Source organism: Aphelocoma coerulescens, chromosome 2 (genome assembly GCF_041296385.1).
Source record: "Aphelocoma coerulescens isolate FSJ_1873_10779 chromosome 2, UR_Acoe_1.0, whole genome shotgun sequence".
Lineage (NCBI taxonomy): Eukaryota > Metazoa > Chordata > Aves > Passeriformes > Corvidae > Aphelocoma > Aphelocoma coerulescens.
This window is the reverse complement of record NC_091015.1, coordinates 64,674,035-64,696,248: the sequence shown is the minus strand read 5'-3', so window position 1 is coordinate 64,696,248 and position 22,214 is coordinate 64,674,035. Positions and strand designations below refer to the sequence as shown.

The 22,214-nt window shown below is 41.8% G+C and overlaps 1 protein-coding gene across 2 annotated transcripts in view; it reads right to left on the bottom strand.

The window, feature by feature from the left end:
* ITGA9 (integrin subunit alpha 9) overlaps positions 1-22,214 on the bottom strand; it is a 250,265-nt gene that overhangs the window by 226,283 nt on the left and 1,768 nt on the right. For both annotated transcript variants that reach the window (XM_069007851.1, XM_069007852.1), the window contains exons 2-5: positions 15,390-15,517; positions 14,039-14,145; positions 7,963-8,086; positions 1,833-1,900 (exon numbers count right to left, since the gene is read on the bottom strand). In XM_069007851.1, the coding sequence (XP_068863952.1) occupies positions 1,833-1,900; positions 7,963-8,086; positions 14,039-14,145; positions 15,390-15,517 (427 nt within the window). The remainder of the gene's footprint in view (positions 1-1,832; positions 1,901-7,962; positions 8,087-14,038; positions 14,146-15,389; positions 15,518-22,214) is intronic.

The window sequence follows — 22,214 nt, the reverse complement described above, 5'->3', positions numbered from 1 at the left end:
GGCTGAACATCCAGTTACCAGACAGTGCCCTTGTGACAATATTGCCTGCCATTCCAGTTTACTGAAATGGCAGAAGGCAATTTCTGAAAGAGAAAACCATTATTCTATTTGTATCAGACTGAACAATACATTCTATAGGTCAGTGAATATATAATTAGGAGTGGGTATAGGGTCTTGAAAAATTTTAAAATGAAACCAAAACAAACAAGCAAAAAAGCCACAACCCTGAAATATTAATCAAAAAAATAATCCATGCATAAAGGAACAAATTAATTCTTGATAAAACTGAAACATGGATGATAGACTTCTGCCCAGGAAAGAAAGTGGTCAAGTATTTAGAACAGCTGTGGTGCATATATTCTACCACACTATTTTTTTCTCCATCTTTCTGCAACAAAGAACTGTAGCAGAACTGAAACAAAAAGTGTTTATCTTATGTATGTATGTGTATGTATGTGCCTTATGTTCATGCACATGTACACATACATAAACAAAATTATTCAGGGAAGACTTTTGTAGCTGCTGAGAAGGCTAGCAGAGAAAAATTCTCCACTTTTTACTGTCTCATGTGAAAGTCTCCCTTCTCACGCAAGCTAGCTGTCTGATGGTTTGCTAGTTGGTAAACATTTGCAGGTGCAAGGCTGCTGTAAGAACGTAGTGGAATTGTTTTAGTTTACTGGGAATAATATTTTGAAATGGGTGGTTATACCTTGTACTAGTTTGAAAACAAACTAGTGGGAGACACCAAGTCAGAATAACAATTTAATAGGGAAATAAAATAAGGGAAAAAAAAAACAAAAATAAAGGCAGAAAACACTGGGTTAAATTGACAGAGTCAGGATACAACCAGACACCCTGTTAGGCAGGGTGGTGGTAGCAGTCCGATAGAATGGTGGCTGCAGTCCTCCTGAAGCAGTGATCCTGTAGAAAAAAGGGTCTGCTCTTCCTCAGGAGGTCCAGTGGTGGCTGTGTAGCTCGTGTCCTCTGGAAATCCAGTGGAAAGGTTGTCTCTGGTGTTCAGAATCTCAGATTATATCCAGGATTGAATGCTTGGTTCCTCCCTCTGGGTGAAGCATCTCACAATGGGATAATGAGTCATGAGCCCAAGTGTTGATTAGGCTCATTAACAGAAGATAGTCCGGAGGGAGTTATCTCTGAGTCATGCGGCAGGACAATGATGGGCCATTAACAGCAAGATAGTCTGGGGCGAGCAAGGCAAGGAAACACTGCCCCACCTAATTTCAACAGCTCATGAGGATGGTGATAGAATACACTGCAACCCAGGAGAACCTCTTAGCCAATCACCTTGGCAGGTGGTTGACCGATGGGTCAATCATGTAATTTCTCTTTTGCAATGCATGCTACAAAAAGATGGGATTTTGGCATTAAAGGGTTGGGTTTGACCATCTTCTCTGACCTGAGTGCATGTCGTTCTTCGCCGTCCCTGTGTGCAACAGCTTTGCTTACATTAAAGAGTTACATCATTGCTTCCATTAAAGAGTTAATGACAGACAGAGAAATGCCTCTATGCAAGTTTTGGGATTAAAATAATAAGAATATTCCCTGAGGACATTTCCCAGAGTCAATTCATTCATACTTGTCCACAGACCTTGAGAGACACATACACATATGTATGAACCACTGGGCAGTCACTGTGCAAGAAACAGACACCTGGGAAGCTAGACGAGGCAGGAGGGTGTTTGCCAGCAGGAAGGGACCATTCTCAGTGCTCAGCCCACTGTCCAAGCCATGCTTGGGAATCTCCTCCTGGGGTATGCAACAGTAGAGCCACTTACCAACCCCAACCCTTCCATGCATGGGCCCCGGCTCACCTCGGTGAAGAACCCTGCGATCCCTGCCTGGCATGAACCATGCTCCTCCCCATACTTCTTCTTGTACTCTGGATGGAAGAAGAGAAGAAAACAAACCATGATCATCCCTGACACAGCACACACTCTTCACCTGAGCCACCTGCACTGGTACTCACAAAGCCTGGAGAGACATCAGCATGCAGGGCTCCTGGGTTTTATCAGTGGATCGGCCACCAGTGTGCACCATGCAGCATACTCACCCACATCAGGGAGTATAGCAAGGAGCCAGCTGGGGAGACAAGCCAGAGTGCTGCCTACAGAGACACTAAACAAGCATTACCACAGTAGTATGAAAATGCAGCAGCATCACTCCAGTAGAGGTGCATTAGAAGAGGCTTCCATTTGTGGCAGAAATCACCACAGCTTGGAAGGGGGGAGCAAAAAGTGATACACATGCCTGTGTATATTTCTTTCCAGGTAAGTAAGAGATTTAACTCTCAGGCCCATTACTACCTCAGAGAAATAAAGTGATCTTCCCATACAATGACAGTCATCAAGGCCTCCAGAAACATTTCTGGTAGAGGGGTGCCTCAGAACACAAGCTCCAGGAATAAGACACTGACTGAGGAAAAGTGATGTGTTTCTACATGATCAGACAATAGTCTCTTTTGCAGGATGTTTAGATCTGCTGCTTTTCATGGCCACATGCTCAGAGCTCCCTGTTCACAGGGAATTCAACCAGCATCCTATAGCTTTTGTTTATGGATTTTACATAGCAGTCATTTGCCCTGTCAAACCTGAGGAATTTTTACTTTATTTTTTTGAAGATGAGGAAAAAAATATATCTAGGAATACTTTCAGTTCAGGGTGGGGAGTAGGAAAAAGAGGAAAAAAAGAAAATAATTTTCCATGCTGCCTTAATCCAAATATTTTCATCTTAGAAGTATTTGAAACTTAGAGCTGGATCAGAGCCTTTGCAGTTTTTTTCCAGATAATTATTTTCAAATATCTACCATACTGTCACTACTTCCTGTATATTACAGTAATTCATGCTCAAAAACACTTTACCATATAACCTGATAATTGTGAAACTTCTTTATATTTTTATTTTAAGCCCCATTAACTCATTGCTAAATGGTGAAAATTTTAATGAAAACAATGAGCAAACTGCCTCTTTGGAACCAAGCAAGTTCCTTTGGAGTTGCATTTTATCTTATTGAAGATCAGAAGGAATTAATTATAAAAACTGCTGCCTTCTTTCAAAATATTTTAGGTAGACATACATACACACACCCCATTCTCCTTTTTGTATTACATATAGTCTCTTCCTAACATCATAAAGATGTTCAGAATTTCAGACATTTGCTGAGGTCATAGCAGTTGCACAGGGAGAGGTTCAGTTTGAGAAACCATGCAGAATAGAGACTTGATCCATAAATTACAGTCCAAATGCCCAACACTCTTGGCCAAGGCAGGGTCCTGCCAAAGCAGATGTGCATCCCAGCAGACCAGAAGCACAGTTGGGTGTCCTAGTTGTAATGCATGACAATTCCACTGAGAACTGAAGCCTGTATTAGCCCATAGATATTCAGCAAGTGTTGGGGTTCTGAATTGCTAACTCTCCATATACAGATTCTCCAGGCAGTACTTGCCTGGGAGATAATAATTTTTTATCAATGTGAACATTTTTTTCATTAAGAGAGCCAAGGAGAGGAGATTCCTCCCTCCAGCATTTCCTGAAAAATAATTCTGTGCATGTCCTAAAAGCCCTGCCTGCACTACAGTAGGATCCGCACCCTTGCATGATGAAATGAGGAATGTCAAGGCCCATTTGGAATTAAATCTGGTGAAGGATATAAAGGCTAACAAGAAGGGTTTCTTCAGATACATCAGCAACAAAAGGATACTAGGGAAAATGTAGGGCCCACTGTTGAATGGAAACAGTGACCTCTTGCAACAGAAATTGCAGAGAAGGCTGAAATACTGAATGGCTTCTTTGGCTGCCTGTTTTGAAGTCTGGGGTGACATTTGCTTTCTTCCAGTCTTCAGGCTCTCTTCGCTTCAGTCTTCACTGCCAAGGTCAGTGACATTTCACAAATGGAAATGTAAGCATAGAGGCCCAAACACCTCAGACACTGGGGCTGTTTGAGAATTTAAAGCTCTAGTGACACAGAGGAGAGATCAGCACACCACATTTCAGGGGGAAGCAAGACAGATGTAGTCCTCCCCAAGGAGTCAGCAGCCTAGCAGAGACAGACAGTGGGCTCCTGGATTTCAGCCTAACCCCTTCAGCACAAAACTATCCCTCCTTGTCTGCCCCCCTAACTCCCATCTGCAGTGATGTACACCTGCCTCCACACCCAAGCAAGATTCCTTTCCACATATGCACCCATGGCCAAGGGGTGCCACCTGTCCTGGATGGTCACATCCCAGCATCACAGACTTCTGTCTGCTCCCTAGAGCCAGTCTGCTCCTCCCAAGCAATGGATGAGGCCAAAAGGGATGAAAACTAAGATTGCTTCTACCTCGCTTCCACTTCAGTGCACAGTAGTGACACCTGTCACTCATACAACATAGCCAGCCAGCCATCCATACAGTGAAGCAATCAATTAGATGGAAATTGTGCAGTTATTGCATCAGCTTACAGTTTTTGTACACCTGAATAACAACCTTTGCATGAGGTTAAATTAATTTGTTTCTGCATAGCTCCAGGCAATGACTGCAGTCAAGGACAAATTTGTTGTTTCTACACTTCTTTATTCTTTCTTGTCTGCCTGCTGACTGCTGTGCATTCCTGATTACAGAGACTGTAGGCCACAAAACTGCTGCAGCAACCACTGACAGCAAAGCAGCATGATGAGTCCGAGTATGGAGGAGGTTGCAGCCTGTGCAACTTCAAAGATGTCCCATGAATAACACATACAGAAAAAAGAGAAGAAGATGCCAGTGGTTTGTAGGCAGGATGATCTCAGGTTAGAAGAGGAGTGAGACTGAGGAAGGAGTAATTGCATAAAACAACACACAAACGAAAAGAACAAGCTTTGACATGGGACAATTCTGAAGGTAAATGCCCCTGAACTTTTTTCTTTGAACAAAACTCTCTGCCAGTCTCTAAGCAAACTTCAATGCCATAACATAAGCTAAGCTACAGAGTGTAATAAAATAATCTATCATCCGCAAAGACGTCAAGTATCACATGCACTGAAAGCTTTTTGTTTCCTATCTTACAGTGTTTCACTATTCTAGGAAGAAACAGTAGTAATCTTTCTGACCTAGCACTGTGATACTGAGTTTCCACCACAAAGCAGGGATGTTTTGATGGCTCCTCGGAAACCAAATGTGGTTTGGACCTGTGAGAAAAAATTGCTTTTCCCTTTGGAGGCAAGGCATATGAGCGTGTGCTGTTTCCCTTATTCACTAACCAAAGGGACCATTAGTCTTCCCCACTTCTACCACCAGTTCTTACCACAGAGGAGTAGGAACGCATTCCAGCTCTACCCATCAGCTGAACTGTCTCACAGTACACAGAGCCATCCTTCTTTGCAAACCGAATGCATTGGGGGAATGAAGAGGCAGCTCCCTTTTCTGGAAAGCCATTAAAACTATGGGAAAAATAACCAATTGAAAGTATTGCCTGGAAAACCGTGGCTCCATATGTCAGCCATGTCCGCAAAGGGCATCCAGCTCATCTAAACCAGATTAGTGCCTACTCAGAGAGATTGTATTTAACTATTAGGCTTGCTGCTGTGTTCAATTTATCTTTTAATTCCAGACTTCTGTCAGCCCTTTCAAGGAAACCAGGCAAGAATAAGATGGATTGAGACTACTATGATGTTGCATCAGTACCATCTAGTCAGGAAATTTCCATTTCCTCCATGGATGGAGACTGATGTGCACTCAGCTGCACCCTTCACCAGTTGGGGTTATCACCTTACCTGCACTAAAAACAGGGCTTCTGGAAGCAAGCCTGCTACTGCCTACCCCTATTTGCACATGGTGTGATCTAGAGAAGGCTGAGACACTGGACTCTTGTCAGGCAAAGGCATGCGTCCTAGTGCAGAGTTTACAGCCACAGGTCTGATAGCCTCCCAGCAATGGCCACAGAGGCTGTCACTGTAGAAGCACTTCAGACTCGATGCTTTGCACTAACCATTCATCAATGTCAGTGGAGGAAAATTTCTTCTGCTCCTTCCAGAAACTGAAGGAAAAAAGTTACAAGGATGACTGCAAACTTACTTCATAGAAACCTTAAACAATGAACTCCTCTGTATGACACACCACAGCTATCTCTCTTGGAGCTAGTTTTATTGAAATTTAAAGGATCAGGAGTAAACAAATGCAGCCATTCCTTGTGACATTGTGATTTCTGTCTGATGGGGCAGGGGGGCTGGGTGGAAATCAGTTCCAAACTTTCAATTTTCACTTTACCAAGCAGTGAAATTTAGCCAGCATAGTTCTGCATCAACCCTGCCAACTTTCCACTGGCTGCTCTACGTGTACTAGGCCCACACATTTCTATTTTCTAGCAATTCCTGGCAAATATCCTGTCAGATTAACAGCAGTTTTACTCCAAAAACATGACGCATAGATAAACACAAGTGATTCTTCCCTTCCAGAAACCACATCCCCACCATGGCTTCAGGCAGTGCAGGAGCAGTAACACAGGCTCAGAGGGAGCCCCATCAGCATCCCTGCATGTGCACATAAAATTAATATCCATAAAATTAATATCAGATGATTGGTGGTGTATGACATCAGTGTGAGGCCTTATCCTAATTTTGCTGACAGTAGCAAGGAGGGCAGGGAGGCAGGGAAGGACAAATACAGTAGGACAGTGCTCACAACAGGAAGGCTTACATAGCTTATTTGTACTCTGCTGCTCAGCAGCTAGCATGGCTGGGACAGGTCCCTCAAAACTTCTCACATATCAAATAATGATCAGTTTCAGGGCAGGGAAACAGTACACAAGTGTATGCCATCTCCAAAGATGTGTGGGTTTGCAATGGCAGATTCCCAAGTAAAGCCCAGAGGGAGGTGAGGAGCGACGTCAGAAGAGTGAGCATGAGACAGACACAGTTCTGTCACAGGGCTGGCTTTACAGGCTGAGCTAGGACATGGCCACTCAACAGCAACAGAGAAACTTGCCAGGACATTCACTGCCTTATCCCTCTCCAACTTACTAATGTCAGCAGCAAGCCTGCTGCTGGCTGCTGCCAGCTTTGGACAGGAGGGCAAAGAGTTAAAAGCAAATAAGTAAAATCAGAGGTCTTGCCCACAACAAACCCTGCTGTGTTTTGTCCTCCAAAGTCCCACACTTCCTTAGGCTCCTACAGTGAAGAAGTGAAAGAAAGGAGGAAGCAAGGGTGCTTTCCCCAAAATGTTCCACTCAATGCAAAGAATCTTAGGAGATGCCCTATCTTCTACCAAACAATACACTTGTGCCTCTAGTTCAGTTAATTGCTCTTGGCCAAGGAGACTCTGTCTTTTGAAGTCTTTAAAAAAAGAAACATGATATAAAAGTCTCACATATGCACTAGAGAAGGCGAAATTAAAATGATGGCACATGGGATTTGGTGCAGAACCGAAAGGCGCAGCCACCCATGGCTCAGAGCTGGAGCCCTCCCTCTGCATCCACCTCAAACCCGGACTTTTAACACAGCAGCAATTTAATATAAATTGTTGCAGAAGTACCCCAAAGTGAGGAAAGTAACCCTTTTCCCTGTCCCACATCCAAATCCTCTGATAAATGACAACATAAAAATGAAAGTGTTTTCATAAGATAGGCAAATTGGTTCATGATTGCAATATAATTGAGGATTTTTACTCCATGTCACAGTGAGGCATAAGAGGCCAAGCTCGTATCAATATCTTCTCATTATTTACCTAAGTGGAGAGCTGCTGCCTCAAAACACAATTCAGAAACTTTTTCTTCCTCCAGTAAAGTGCAACCATGCACTGAAAAGAACCTGTTCAGTCATTGTGCTACTCTCCCAACTTCATCCAAAACCCAACTGCCACCACAGCTGTGCCACAAGGCAGCCACAAGTTCCAAAAAAAATAAAGAAAAAACCAAATCAGTAGTGAAGGTTACTGTAGTGGTAGAAGTATAGCAAGGGACATTATAAGCATCACTGCTGGCCTGACTCCTTACCTTCATAGCAGGGCAAGAGCTTCCTCCCTTTGGACTGCAGGTCGGGAGGAATGATGTTGCAGAAGCCATGGGGCAAGATGTACTCTGTCTCATAGTAGATGTTCTTCCAGCGGTGCGCACATGCCTAAACAGATCATACAACATTGGTTATTGGCCCAGAGACACAGGAGATCACTCAGACCAAGGCAGAGCATGCCTGAACAGGACCAGTCAGCATCACCTTCACCCCACAAACCCATTGTATTCTCCTTACATTCCACCATTTCTAGATAAAAGTATTTCTCATCATCAGCTTCTGCAGCTCAGGCCATTGTCTGACCTGGCAGCTCAGATCTCAGCCTTCACATGTATATAACTAGAAAAACAAGAGGTCTCAGAGCCTATGCTGGAGATTTCAAAATCTCTGACTGTGCATGAATCCTTGCAGACAGCAAAGCTTTTCTGACTTAAGATACACTAACACAACCCAACAAAGCCACAAAAAGGTGAAAAACAGGAATAAACTGAGAATACTTAGAAGGTTACTAAGACCATATTAGAAGGTTAAACCACCAGAGAACGTGTGAGTCAAAGGTTGGTTTCCACTGGGAAAGGCAGCTCTGTGTTCTGGTGACAGATGTGCTGAGCTTTGCTTACTGCTAGTGAATTTAAGTGAAAATGCCAAGGATTTTGTAGCAGCAAGAGTGGCAACATTAGCCAATGGGCAGACAAGCTGCAGAGCTTTATAGTGAAGAATGAGATCATCCTGAAAAGCCAGACTCACCAAGACACTTGCTCAGTGCAACTGCCACACACAGGCACATATGCGAGCAATGTAGAGCCTGGTTCACACCTTCCCAGAACCCATTTGCTCCAAAAATTAACATTGCGTTGCTGCCAGCCAAACCACAAGTTGCCTTCTGCTCAGGATTTATTTGGAATAAAAGAAAAGGAAATGTGAAACTTTGAACTTAGCACATGCCTGACTGTATCTCCAGCTGGTCTGAGTCTACACTGAAGTCACTGTAGATGTGTCAATTTATGTCATTTAAGGCTTAACCCCATGCCAACAGAGCAAGCCTTTATGCCACAAATCATCTCCACATGCTTTCAACTTTTCCTGGAGGCTTTGCATCAACCCCCCTCATGAACCCCATATTTGACCCCATCCTCCCCAGATGAGATACACTCTGTCTTCCATTTCTGTGTGCTACCCTACTTTTCTGCCTCAGCACCTCAGAGCTGCCCATCAGAGAATCTCAACATTGTTAAAAATTATATCCACCCCTAAAGCAGGCACAGCTGTGTCACCTCTCCACTAAAAGACCTGGGAAGTGTATCAGCCACTGGAAAGCTCAAAATTCAATCCAGCCATCAATAGATTTCAATATACTTATGTCCAGAAAGACATAAATAGTTAATACTATTCTCACAGAGCAAAATCAGTTGTGCAAAAGCCTCTCTATTGTTAGCAGTGCTGCATTTGGAATTTGATATTTATTGCTTATTTCATGTGCTCAAGAAGAGGCACATATTTCCACATATGGCTATCACAGAGGGACTGTGAGGGACTCTGGGGGCTGCAGAAAGTTTTGCATAACACTGCATGCTGCAGGCTGCCACCTGTGACACAAAGGATCTTTCTGAGGGCACTCCACAGCCAAATGCATGTGAGAAGTACAACACAAAGCAGCTTTGGAGACTCTAGTATGCACTTTAGGGAGGTTCAGTTATGATTTCCATCCCTATGCACTACTCATTCAAAATTCAATGGCAAGAGACAACTGACATGTGAAACACTCATTTCCAGCAAAACCAGGAAATAGTTTCTCTCCTGATGGATCCGTGTTGTGAGCACAAATATACACATGCACAACCCTTGCAAAGACAATGCCATAAAGACACATACAATTAAAGCAACAGTCAATCCCAACTCTGGATATAAACTCAACTGGAAACAAACCAAGAGTATTTCTTAAAATTTTGGAAAGATAAAAGATTGTGGTATTGTAAATTCCTTGATATTTCATATCTCAGAAACTGCAAGACGCTCACGTAAATTAACCTACTAATCTCTCTCAGAAGAGTACAAACAATGGAGTCAGGGAGAACAGCAGCATTTCATCACAAGTGGGTGGCTTTGCTCAGGAGTGAGGTGCAGAGGCCAAGAAAGATAAAATAATAAAAGGAGAGAAAAAGCTGCTGCTGGATAAGAAGTATGTTCAAAATCAGCTGGAGGCTATGGGCTCAGTCTAGCAATTCTGGGCACACTTAACCAATCTTTTAAGACTTGGGTTAGTGACCACTCTTCTGTACCTTCATCATGATGTGTATTCAGGCACACTGTAGTTCACCACTGACTGCCTCAGTCTGCACGCCTTCAAGGGATGAACTCTCCTTGGTTACCTGAGCCAGGGCTTCCCCAGACTTCCCTGGGCCAAAGCTACAGAATCTGACATTTTCCCAATGGACAGGAGTCCAGCAGCTCCTCTTTCTCCTCAACACTCATTTCTCTGCAGCCAGACAACCAGCACATTTGTCTCCCTGCCACAACACATCTGCTGTTGGTTTTTCTGTCTTCCCAAAAGCATTTAGAGTCAATTACAGTTCACTGTCGCTGTATGTTGCCGAGGCAAGGTGATGTGCTACCAAAGGTGGCTGCAGCCTTCCTTCTTTGACAGCAACAGCACACACCTGAAGAGGTCTTTGGAACAGAAATGACTCACCTGAATTTGAGGCAATTGCAAACAACTGACAGCCTATGCGCCCTACTTTAGATGAAAGCTATAGGTAGGTCCCTGTGCAATAAGGAAACCATCAGTACACTTTGGTGCTCAGCAGCTGCTGCTGGGGTACAGGTTCCAGCTCTACCACAGAACAGGGGAGAAATGATTCAAACCCTTGAAGAAAAATAAAATGCTTCCGAGCAAAGCAAGATGAGATATCTATTGATGGCTGACACTGCATTACCGCAATATATTGAATAGGCCATTTCAGAACTGCTGACACTTGGCTCTTTTGCATACTGTTGCAGCCACGGGCTTTGCTCCACAGGAAAAGCAACACAATGACAGAAGTGGCAGGTATTTAGGAAGAGCAAGACTGAAGGATGTGGCTTAAATCACAATGCGCTGTCCCTGGTTCCTCTCCCAACAAAAGGAGGAATTTTACTGTTTCAGTTTGGAAAGAGTGGGCAATCTCAGGTGTATTATTGCAGTACTGAGATTAATGCAAAGACTGACTGATAGTATATCTAAGGACAAGAAATTTTATTATTTAATCTTATTCCTACATTTGTTTATATCCTCACTGTTTGATGCTTTACTATTTAGTCCGTCACACAAACGCCAAATTCTGGTTTAGTAACGTCCTGGCACAATATGGGCTCAAACACAATCCACATTTTACCAAACACCAGCTAAAGACCTCTGGCATGCTCCTCACCTTCCCTACTGCCCCTTGCCACTGAAGCTGGTACTCTTATAAGGCAATTGGGGAAGGCTGATAAGAAAAAAATTTAGCTCACTAAAAGCAGCTTCAAAGCAAAAGTAACAACTTCTTCGTACAACCCACAGTTAAACTGTGGGACTAGTTAATCTAACACAGAATGTCAAGAGCATGGATATTTCACACAGGCAACTACACTTGTTTATGGAAATAAACCCAATCCATCCAGGGCTATTCACCAGAAAGATATTACTCTGACTTACAGGAATCCCTGGAAGAGATGAAGTAAATGGAGTTGTAATGTTTGACAATATCTACACACTCTTAACTAAAGAAACGCACTCATGATATCTTGCAATTTTTAAAAACAACCTCAAAAGTTGGCAAATACAGCTATGAACAAATATTCAGACACATCTCAGAACACCAGTTTTTCAAATGGGCTTCAAAGAAAAGCTACATTTTAAAGAAATACTAATCCTTAAAACTAGAAGTCCACATGTATTGAAAACCATCTGTGGCAAAGTCATGAAACTTTTTCAGTTAAAAGTTCTCAGAACAGAGAGCAGCAATGACCTGAAACATCCAGGTAATAGCCTTCCACAAAGGAATCTGTATGCATTCATTTCAGGCTCTGTTTACACACAGATGCACACAGACATATAATTAGTAGTGTGACTTTGGTAATAAATAGCAACGAGAATTATATAATTAAATATCCTCCAGCATCTGGACATGATCTACTTGGTGAGGCCAGCATAATCTTGTCAGATGGCTGGGTTAGGATTGTTTTAAATCAGTGTCACTTGTGGAAACATTTTACCAGCCTAAGCTGCACTGAAATAAGCACACCACCAGGTGCATATTTTGCTTTACTTACATTTCACTTTTAACCTGCTTTATGTGTGAAATTTCTATTCCCTCAACCCTAATCTCAGACCACCCATGTCTCTCACCCCTGTAGCCTCCATTTAGCCAGCCAGCATCCAGCTTGGCAGTTGCTTGGCTTTTTGCCCCACCAGCATTCTATTCAATTACTGCTTCTATCTAGGGAAATGACCCCTAAGCATCAGCCCCAACCTGTTTCCCTTTGAACCAAAATACAAAAACCCACTATTCTTAAGATATTATTATTACCAAAAAAAAAAATTTAGCCTTGCCTAAAATGTATGAACAACCTTCTAAAAATTAATTAGGATGAATTTGTGTATTTGAGCCTGAATACTGGCCAGTGAAAAGGATGATGCATCTCAAGGTAGTGTTATCTCGACCAATGCAAGTTACTTCTCAGTTGTTACATGCAGCTGAGCACACATACAGCTCAGGATACACCTTGAAAATATTAATTGCTTGCACTATCATGAATGCCTTAATTTTGTGCTCTTTTGTACATGTTTACAGTGTATTTTATTTATGTCCCTCTTTCTCCCCTCCTCCTCTAGTCCTGAACACATTTAAAACAGCCAAGAAAAGTAAAGCTAGCCCCTATAACACTGACAAGGTATATACCAAGAGAGACAGGAGGAAAAAATATCACAGTACTGTGACAGAAAGGTATCAAACCTACCTGTTCTCCCACGGGGAAGTTGGTGCACAAGGATTTGGGGCGTAAGCACCTGGACTCTAAGCACATATTATAAAAAGGTCTTTGAGGGAAACAGGTTTGTCCTCTGGCCTTTTACAGATAGTTGGCACAGTAATCACTGCATAAGATCTTTCTCACTAGCCACTTTTTGACAGTTGGATGCTACATACAAGGGCAGTCCTATATATTACTGGAAGGATAGGGCCAACTGAAAGTTTCCTACTCACGAACAGGGCTGTTTAGAATTAGGCTGCTGTCAGGGTTACCCTGATACAAGCTTGACATTTGCCTGCCACATATAATATGCATAACATTTTGTTGCAAATTTCTTTTTATTTCTGTTAACTTCCCTGCAGACACACTCAGGCAGACAGTCAGAACCCAACCATGGACATATATACAGGCAATGATTGGTCAGAATGTAAAATACCATGCATTCTAGAAAGGGTCTTGCCCAGGACTCTTTACGATAACACAGAAAAAGTTTTGCTAAGAAATATTGTACATGCTAAGGATTGCATCTGCTCCCCTTGTCTTGTCTATGTGCCACATTGAACCACATTGAAGACAATAAATAATCCACACTCAATTAAGACATCTCTATTTGCAACTCTTCTACCTTGTTAATAGGAAATTAATATAAATAAATGAAAAATATGGCAAAAAAGACTAATTTTACATTTGTCTTTATAAGTTTTGAGACACAATTCATATGCTCAAGGAAAATGTATTGCGTTCGTAATTCCTACTTAAACACAGGCAAATTACAAAAAGAACAAATTAGTAGATACCTCCCAGACAAATTGTATTTATTCAGTTCAAAGATATAAATCCTCAGATTTAGGAGGAAGTCCTTGGCTGACGCAAGTCAGGTGTGATGGCTTGGAATCCTCCCTCCATAAATCACATCTTCTGGCTGGGGCTCACTTCTGCTTGAAGAAATGGACTACAGAATCTGCTGCCTCTTACTCTGGACTCCATCAGTTACTGCCAAACACAATCCTGATGTGCTTAGTCAGGCAGCAGCTACGGTTTTAATGAGATCAAAGAAAAGCACGGACTTACCAGCACACTTCCATCAGCCTTTGGCTGTCTAGCTAGGCTCACACCCATCCATTCATCATCTCTGTCTTCCTTACAGGTCTTTCCACAGAGCATGCCCCGAGAATTGCCTACAGAAAAAAAGGGAAAGGCAGCAAGACAAGGAGACATGAGTTTTAAATACCTACCAAAGAATCCTGACAAGAAAAGAGATTGCCCATCAAACATCTGACGATGCTTTTCTTTTCCCCTGCATCCTGATTATTAGTACTTGAATGCATTAACTGGGGCAATGTTCTCACTTTTAAGTGGCAGAATACACATACACAGCTGCGGACAGACCCTGTTCCCAACAGCCAGCAGCTATTACATTATGTCCACAGCTCTACTTAAATGAACGATCAAACCATCAAGTCAGTGGGAGAGGTATCAGATTGCCTCCTAAATGCAATCTTGAAAATGAGACTGGGGACACTTAAAAAAAAATGAGGCTGAAATCTGTAGTCCTGTCAGGCAGCATTCATGAATCCATGACAATTTATAATCTGGTAGCAGGACAAACCACTTAGCCCAAACCCTGTTTTAACACATGTAAGCCTCATAAACAGAAATTCTACTTAGTGTAGGTATGAAAAGATGAACAATACAAATATGCCTTTTTTTATAGGCAGAGAAAGCAACATGTCACCAAGAAAACCAAAATATTAAAATGCTTTGATCTTTGTCATCATTATCCAGCATGAAGTTTTAGATCATAATTTGACTTTAGGCATCCACCTTCCCCTGCCTCAGACAGTACATTAGAGTAACTGAAGTCAATCCTGATCCCATTCAATAGCATACCTGTGGTCTCACTGAGACCACTTTAGCACAAAAAGTAAACTCAAGAAATTATTTGCTGCATTATGAGGGAACCCACAGATCACCACATTACTAATAACCCCACATATCATGAGCCCATCACTGCATTGCCTGGAGTTATCTCATACACTGTTTACTTCAGCACTGCCTGGAGCAGGCAGTAGCACTCCAAAACACTTACAAACTCACCAACATGCTGAAAAGTCACACTGAAGCAGGTGAAGAAAAGACAGCAGCTTAGCTTAAGCAGGGAAAAACCGACATTTACCTGGTTGCTCCCTGGAAAGAGCGAGCAAGGCCACTGGGAGGACACCAGCACAACTGAGATGTTATTTTGTAATGCTGAAAAGAATGTGACACTTTTGCTACTAGTGTTCAAAATCCAACAGGAAAGGCTGATGGCTCCCTCTCAATATTTCGGGGCCAATTTGAAGTAGGCAGAAAGACTCCTAGCCACATGGTTTGGATTTTTTTTGGTTGCCTCCTGCTGTCACAAAGCATCATAACTACCCACCTCTCCCCATATCCAGTTCTGTGCATCTTCTGTCAGGATTGGTATGGACTCGACACTTAAACACTGTTCCTGGGGACTGAACAGAGGTGCTGTATTTAGATTCTGCCTTGGGAGCACCAACCAAGACCCTGAAAACCAAAAGCAAAGCAATAAGTGATTAATTTCAGGTGGAAAGAAAAAAACCAACAAACACCACCAAGGCTCACAGTGCCAGAGCTTCCTTCTTAAAAGCACTTTTCTCAGCAACCTTGTAAAACAATGACACTGATTCACAAACTGAAAACACCACACACAATAAAGGCATTTTTCCAGTGAAGGAATTTCCACAAATAGTTTTAACAAATTAGATTTCCATTAGGATTGTACCACATTTAAAATGGCACACCCTCACCACACACCTCCCAAAAGCATTTAGGAAAGCATTAGGATGGACAACAGCATCTGCATCCATTTTTTCTCAGTTTTAGCTACATCCCTATCAGTCCAGAACTGATACACCCAAAAGCAGACAAAATCTGAACCTGGATTCTTGCCAGCCTGCCCAAGATTTGTAAGCTTGTTTAGAAAGTAGAGGCACCCCATTCTCAGAACACTTTATATAATTATGTCTTTAAAAAACAACAGCAAAAAACCCAACCAACAATACAAGCAAATCTCTTCCACAATACATTGCTACCACCCAATATTTATCCTTAAGGCTGTGAAGACTTTACCTGGACTATTTATCACACAAGAGATCTAGTGTTTCTGGGAAGCACCAATGGCCTGCTCTGACCATAGGGTTACCCTCGAAAGAAAGATGGTGAGCACTTTTTAATCACTTGTGTTAGGATCTAGTTAAACTCTTTAACAAACAGACTTCTGTCTTCTCATGCCCTAAGGGATGCTTTTTGAGGAGGATTACAAGGGAAGCACAAGTATTAAAGGAGTCCTTTCACTGCTTCCTCATTAAAGGGACAATCTTTCTCAAGCGGTTGGGACCCCAGACCTGGGCAGGTGAGGAGGAGGAGGGAGGTTAAGCAGCAGGAGAGCAGCTCCAAGGAGGGCACTGGGGAACACCAGGTAACTAAGTAACAGTTCTGCAATGTTCTTGCACTGTCACGCACGACAGAGCTTCTGAATGTAAAAAAGTCCTCACTAAAATTAAGCCCAGGGCTGGAACTAAGGGCGACCATCTCTAAAAGGCTAAGCCTCCAGCAGTCCCCTGTGCAGACCCAGGCTGCTACCTGGGAGGCAGCAGCGGACCAAGGAGACACTGCTCTTGGTTTAGGCACTAAAGAGTTATTGGTGCAAAGTCAGTCTGCATATACAACTCTCCCATTCACAGGTGGACAGCCCAGCACCAACCCCAAAATGGATGCCCTGTGTTAAATAACGTTTCCTTCACCCTCCAGTCTAAAGTTCCATACCAACCACCACCGATCACCACCATCCCAGTACACACAGGGAGACCCAATGCACATGGTGTGCACCTGTCCAGGGTCAACCTGAGTCATCCAGAAGAGCTTCTCCTGCATCAGAGCCTCATCTATAAACAACAGCAGCCAATCTTCCACCCAACACACTCCCCTGGATGCTGGATGCAACAAAACTGTCTTGTGGCAGTTGATACACTTAAAAAGTATGAGAAACCCCTATGTTAAGTGACCATTTTCTCTGAAGTTTTATAGGCTAAACTGTATCATTTGGAGAATTCTGATGGAATTGTACTTTGGCACTCTACAACACACATCATGTTTTCACAAGTGAAAAGAATTAATGTCCAAAATACTTAAATTGCTAAAACCTACAAAGGCTGCACACTTGGGGAGCAAGTGCAAAGGAGCTTGAAAAATAGCTCTAAATGGAAATCCTACTAGGCAGGCAGCAGATATAAATCAAATGCCAGTCATTTCGTTTACACAGGCAATGAATGCATAACATTCACTTACTGACATTCATGAGGTCTAACAAAAATAAACAGTACTAGCTTGAAGAGTTACAGGTTCAAACTGCAAAAGGAAAGACCATGTTTCTATGACCTGTTATAACAATAAGATAACATAGGTCACATTGACCTCCAGTTTAAAAGAGGTTTTGCTCTAACCTAAGAAAAGTAAATATGATTTAGCAACTAGTGCACAAGATACCTTGGGTTGCAACATGAAAGATAGAGACAATGGAGCCTAAATTACAAAGACTTTTCATTTCTCTTTAAAGACATGAATGGGAAAAATTGGTAATTAAAAATTTGAGGAGGCTACTGGCATAGATAATATTGCTGTCTTAAGCAATTGTACCTTTCAAAAAGAAAATGTCCATTGCCATTTCTTCATGTGGACTGAGCAGAAGGAAGCAGCCAGAGACATGTGCCAAAGGCAAATCTATTTTGGATTGTCCTGAATGTGTTCTAATTTGATATTTCACATAAAGCACACAGTATGTCATCTTAGGATCTTGTCTCATTCTTTCACTCTTCACTCTTCACCTAGCACCCAGCAGCTGAAACCTTTGCAGAGCTCCTGTTTCATCTGGCATGATCCATGCTCACGTATGCCCTAAGATGCTTACCTTCAGGGAAACAGGAGGTATTCTGTTGGTTCACATGTGTTTTGGTTGGTATTTTGTTACATATCAATTACTTTAATTTTATTCAAAGGTTTGAGACCAGAATACTTCCCTTGTCAACAAAAAGACTTGCTCATTCTTTCACTAGCTTCTGTATGTAATGCTTTAACTGTTGTAAGCAAGTCACCCGTTTACCTATCATGAGACTTTTCAGCAGACCTGGATAGAAGACTTATTTCCATCTAAATACTTTGGGATCCCTGGAGAAAAAAAACCCACCTGTTTTTTATCTCCTCTACATCTTTAAAACACCTTTGAAATCTTTTGCAATGTCTATCAAAGAGCACTGCAATCAGAGAAAGTGTTTTTTCTTTGCTACTATATCAAATCAGAAATACATTTCAAAACAAAGTCTTAGAGTCTAATACAGTCTTTTTTCATCTCAGTGCCGTGGATTCTTGCCTGGCATAAACACAGAAGATATAAATACAGCTAGCTGAAGTAAAACTTCCAATATATTCCAAATAGTTTAAACACCTCTTGTTTAAAATGACTGATTTTTGTGGTACAGATTTCCAATGTTACTATACGACTACTTTGGCTGTCAGCAAGCAAGCACCAGCAGTTTTCCAGCCTTTTGCCAAAAGGCTTACTGTGTGAGTAATACTCTCTGCAGAGATTATTGATAAGTGCAACTTCTCACCACAACCATACTATTCTGTGGGAAGCCCCTAGAATATTAGTGAATAGCTGCATGAAGATTCCCTGAAGGGGAAACCCCATCAAGAGAAAAGAGCTTACTTTCTATGCAGAAAGGAAGAGAACCAAGAACAGAAGGAGTGGCATTTGGAGCCATTTTAGCCATCTTCCTTGAGGTACACAGAAATCTGTAAGCAACAGCCTCATCCCACTGGCTCTGTGAAAAAAATCATTGGGGTTTAAACCAAAATAGGAAGCAGTAAGCAGAAAGGCCACTTAACTTTCTCTTCTTGCATTCATACTCATACTATCAAGAGCAAATGTCTTCATCCGTATTGAGAAAACTATGCAGCTGCATGGCTGGAAACCATACCACTGAAGGAGTTGCAGCAGCCAATTTTATTGGATGACAAGAAGCTTTCCTGGTCACAGAGAAATTCACACCTCCTTAAAATTACTTCCTGAAGAACAGTACCAATCACTTCCCTGGTGCTTGACCCCCAGGACATACAGATTTGGAAATTAAGTGTTGCATTTAACAGAAGGAATAGTGAGCAAAACTGCAGAGCTGACCGATGGCTGGAGAGATGCCAAGCACATTAAGCATCAGAGTACAGCACGTCAGCAGTGACTAGACAATCACAGTTTAAAGACTGAGGACTGTAGGTACCTCACGTCACTGCAATGTTAAGTGGCAGGGGAAAAATGTCTTTAAATATCCTCACATACCACAGCTCATTTCAAAAGCAACACCAGAGAAGGGTGCCCTACCATCATTTCCCAGTTGAGTTTCTCCCTTTTAGAAAGGTCTCTGTTACTTGCAAAAAAAAAAACAGTTACTTGTAATAAAACCCCATGTTTGATCCATTACATGCAGACCAAGAAGCGGGAGGGCTGGATGATCCATGACCAATGACAGCAAGCTCAGGTTCCTCGAAATTCCATGGCAGGATCTACAGTATCACTGTTTAGATTATGCACACAACACCCAGTTTTCACTGGGTCAGTCTGTTACCACACCTTTGATAAATAACATAGAGAATAAAAATGTTCAGCTCCCCTAAAATTGCTGAATAGAGCTTAAAGACTAAGCTGGCAAAAAAAAAAGAAGAAAGGATATAAAGGTATGCACATGGGATGATAAATGTGGCTGGAACCAGTGGAGAAACAGATAAAGAGGCCTACAGTGTTTTCTTGGACAAGTTATATAACAAGAAGCAACAGCACGTGCCCAAAGAAAAAGTTCAAGGAAAGGTCACCTTTAATATCGAAGCATTCAGTGCATACAACCACCAGAGACCCCTCTTAATAAACCTCCAGAATCATAAAAGGACTTTCAGAAGGAGGCAGATGCATGTAAAATAGTTCTAGGAAAGTGATGTTTTTGTATTAGATAAGAAACATGTTTTAATGAATATATATGATTATGATAAATACCTTGTTGTAAAGTCTCACAATACATGCAGAACAAGGAGAGATCAGCTGCATGTCCTGTGCAGATAAAGAATGCCTGCTTTCTAGTGCTTCAAATTGTATTAGAAAGTTCATTCTGTCTGATTTTGGAATCACCTTCCTTCTGCTAGCACACAAGTTTATGCGACATGCCAACGACACATACCCATCGGCTCAAAACGCAGATCAATGTTCATTATTTCAGCAGCAGTACAAACCAGTGAAGAGCAGGGCTGAAGGAATGATGCAACAGGACAGAGGCCAGACTCATTCTTTATTGTAAAACTGGCAAGAGGACACCATGCAACTAAACTGACTTCATTACCTTTTCATGCCAGATCATTTTGCCAGACAAGATGAAATGGTCACCCTAGACTTGCTGAGAGATGGGAAGGTATCAGCAAGAAGGGGTTATAAGGACAGAAAGGGAGAGAGACTAAAGGAACATCTTATTCATTAAAAAAAAATATAAAAAAAATAAAAATAAATAAAAATAAATAATAATCAAATTATTAACACTTTTTATTGGGGCAAAAATTGATATTTTTTTCTAACTGTCTGGGGTCATTTCTTGGTTATTGTTTGAGTCCTTACTCCAAATTTCAAAATTATATCCAGAGAGCAGAAGCACTTCATCTTGTCCCTGCTCCAAAGCAACCAGCCACCTGGTTTCTTGCTGGAAATGGCAATGATGGGTAACTGAGAAAACCTGTCAAGATTTACAGCCATAAAACCCACTTAAGGAAGGAAAAGATGACATAGTCAGAAATACAATAACCTCAGCGCATCTGTGATGAGAAACCTTTCTTGAGATAAGAAAATGTGCAAAAACAGGTCAACGGAATCATCATTGCAATCAACTATTGCAGAAAACATCAAAGGCACTGACTTGCTTCACTATTGTAGTGGTGGCTGAACACCCATATTGCACTATAATTTCTGTGTGCAGCAGAATGTAAGATTTCTCTGATGTAAGATTTCATACCAAATATCCCCATCCCCACTTCTTTTTGCATTCTACATTAATATCTGGCTCACATAAATCCTGAAGAATCACCAAACCCTGAACCAGTTTACTGGAAACCTGCAGGCCTAATGTAGGCAATACAGACAGATGCCTTTGTGGTCTTGGAAAACAGAGTTGAAACACAGAAGACATGGCTATGAGAGATACCATCTTAATATGAATCAGTGACTATATATATTTATATACACACACACACACACACAAATAGATTCACACACACCAACACATGGACAGGCTACCGAAAACAACACAGCTCTCACGATCAGAAGCACATTAGGTGAGTATTGTCTTCAAGCAATGAAGAGCTAGAGTTCCCTGAATACTTTCAAATGCTTGAGAGCATATTAACATATTAAACAATTTTAGATGGGCAGAAGCCCTATCAGCCTCAGATATGATCAATCACATTTTTGCAGGCTCACATAGTGCTAAACTCACCGGGCAAGCCTTGAATGGCAAAATACAACTGTCTAAAGTTAAATTATTTTAACTACTTCCCATTGGAGTGCACAGACCAAATGGACATGAGAAAACTGAAATCACAGCTCTTCCTTGGGTATATAAAAGTCAAAAGAAAAAAGAAAAAAAACTTGACACACAAAACCAAACAATAACCCTGACTTTTAAGAGAAGCTTCTTCAGAAAACTGGAAGCAGTCTGCATATACTTTTAAGAGACATTCATTATTGACCTTTAGGATGCACACACACATTACGAGCACAACTGCACATAGCACACTAGAATCAAGGAGAGTGTAAAAATACTCTTCTCCCAAACTTTTTATCCCAGTGTCTGTTGGAAACAGGATTTTGAAGTACCCATGAAAGCAAACTTCCTGCTCCCTGGTCAAACAATGAAAGAGGAGCTTTCCCACCAGTGGTGACAATCCCACCCTCATGATTTCTGACAGTGCTGATGGCTGACCACATTAAGCTGCTGTTAACCCTTCTCGGTGTTAGGCCTAACAACTTTTTTATTTAAAAGAATTTAATGATCTTAGATGTTGGTTGGTTTGGGTTTCCTTTTCTTCTGGGTGCCACAGCAAAGGCGCCATGAATCAGCTCCATTTTCCAGAAAAATGGAGTTTACGTAACTTGAGA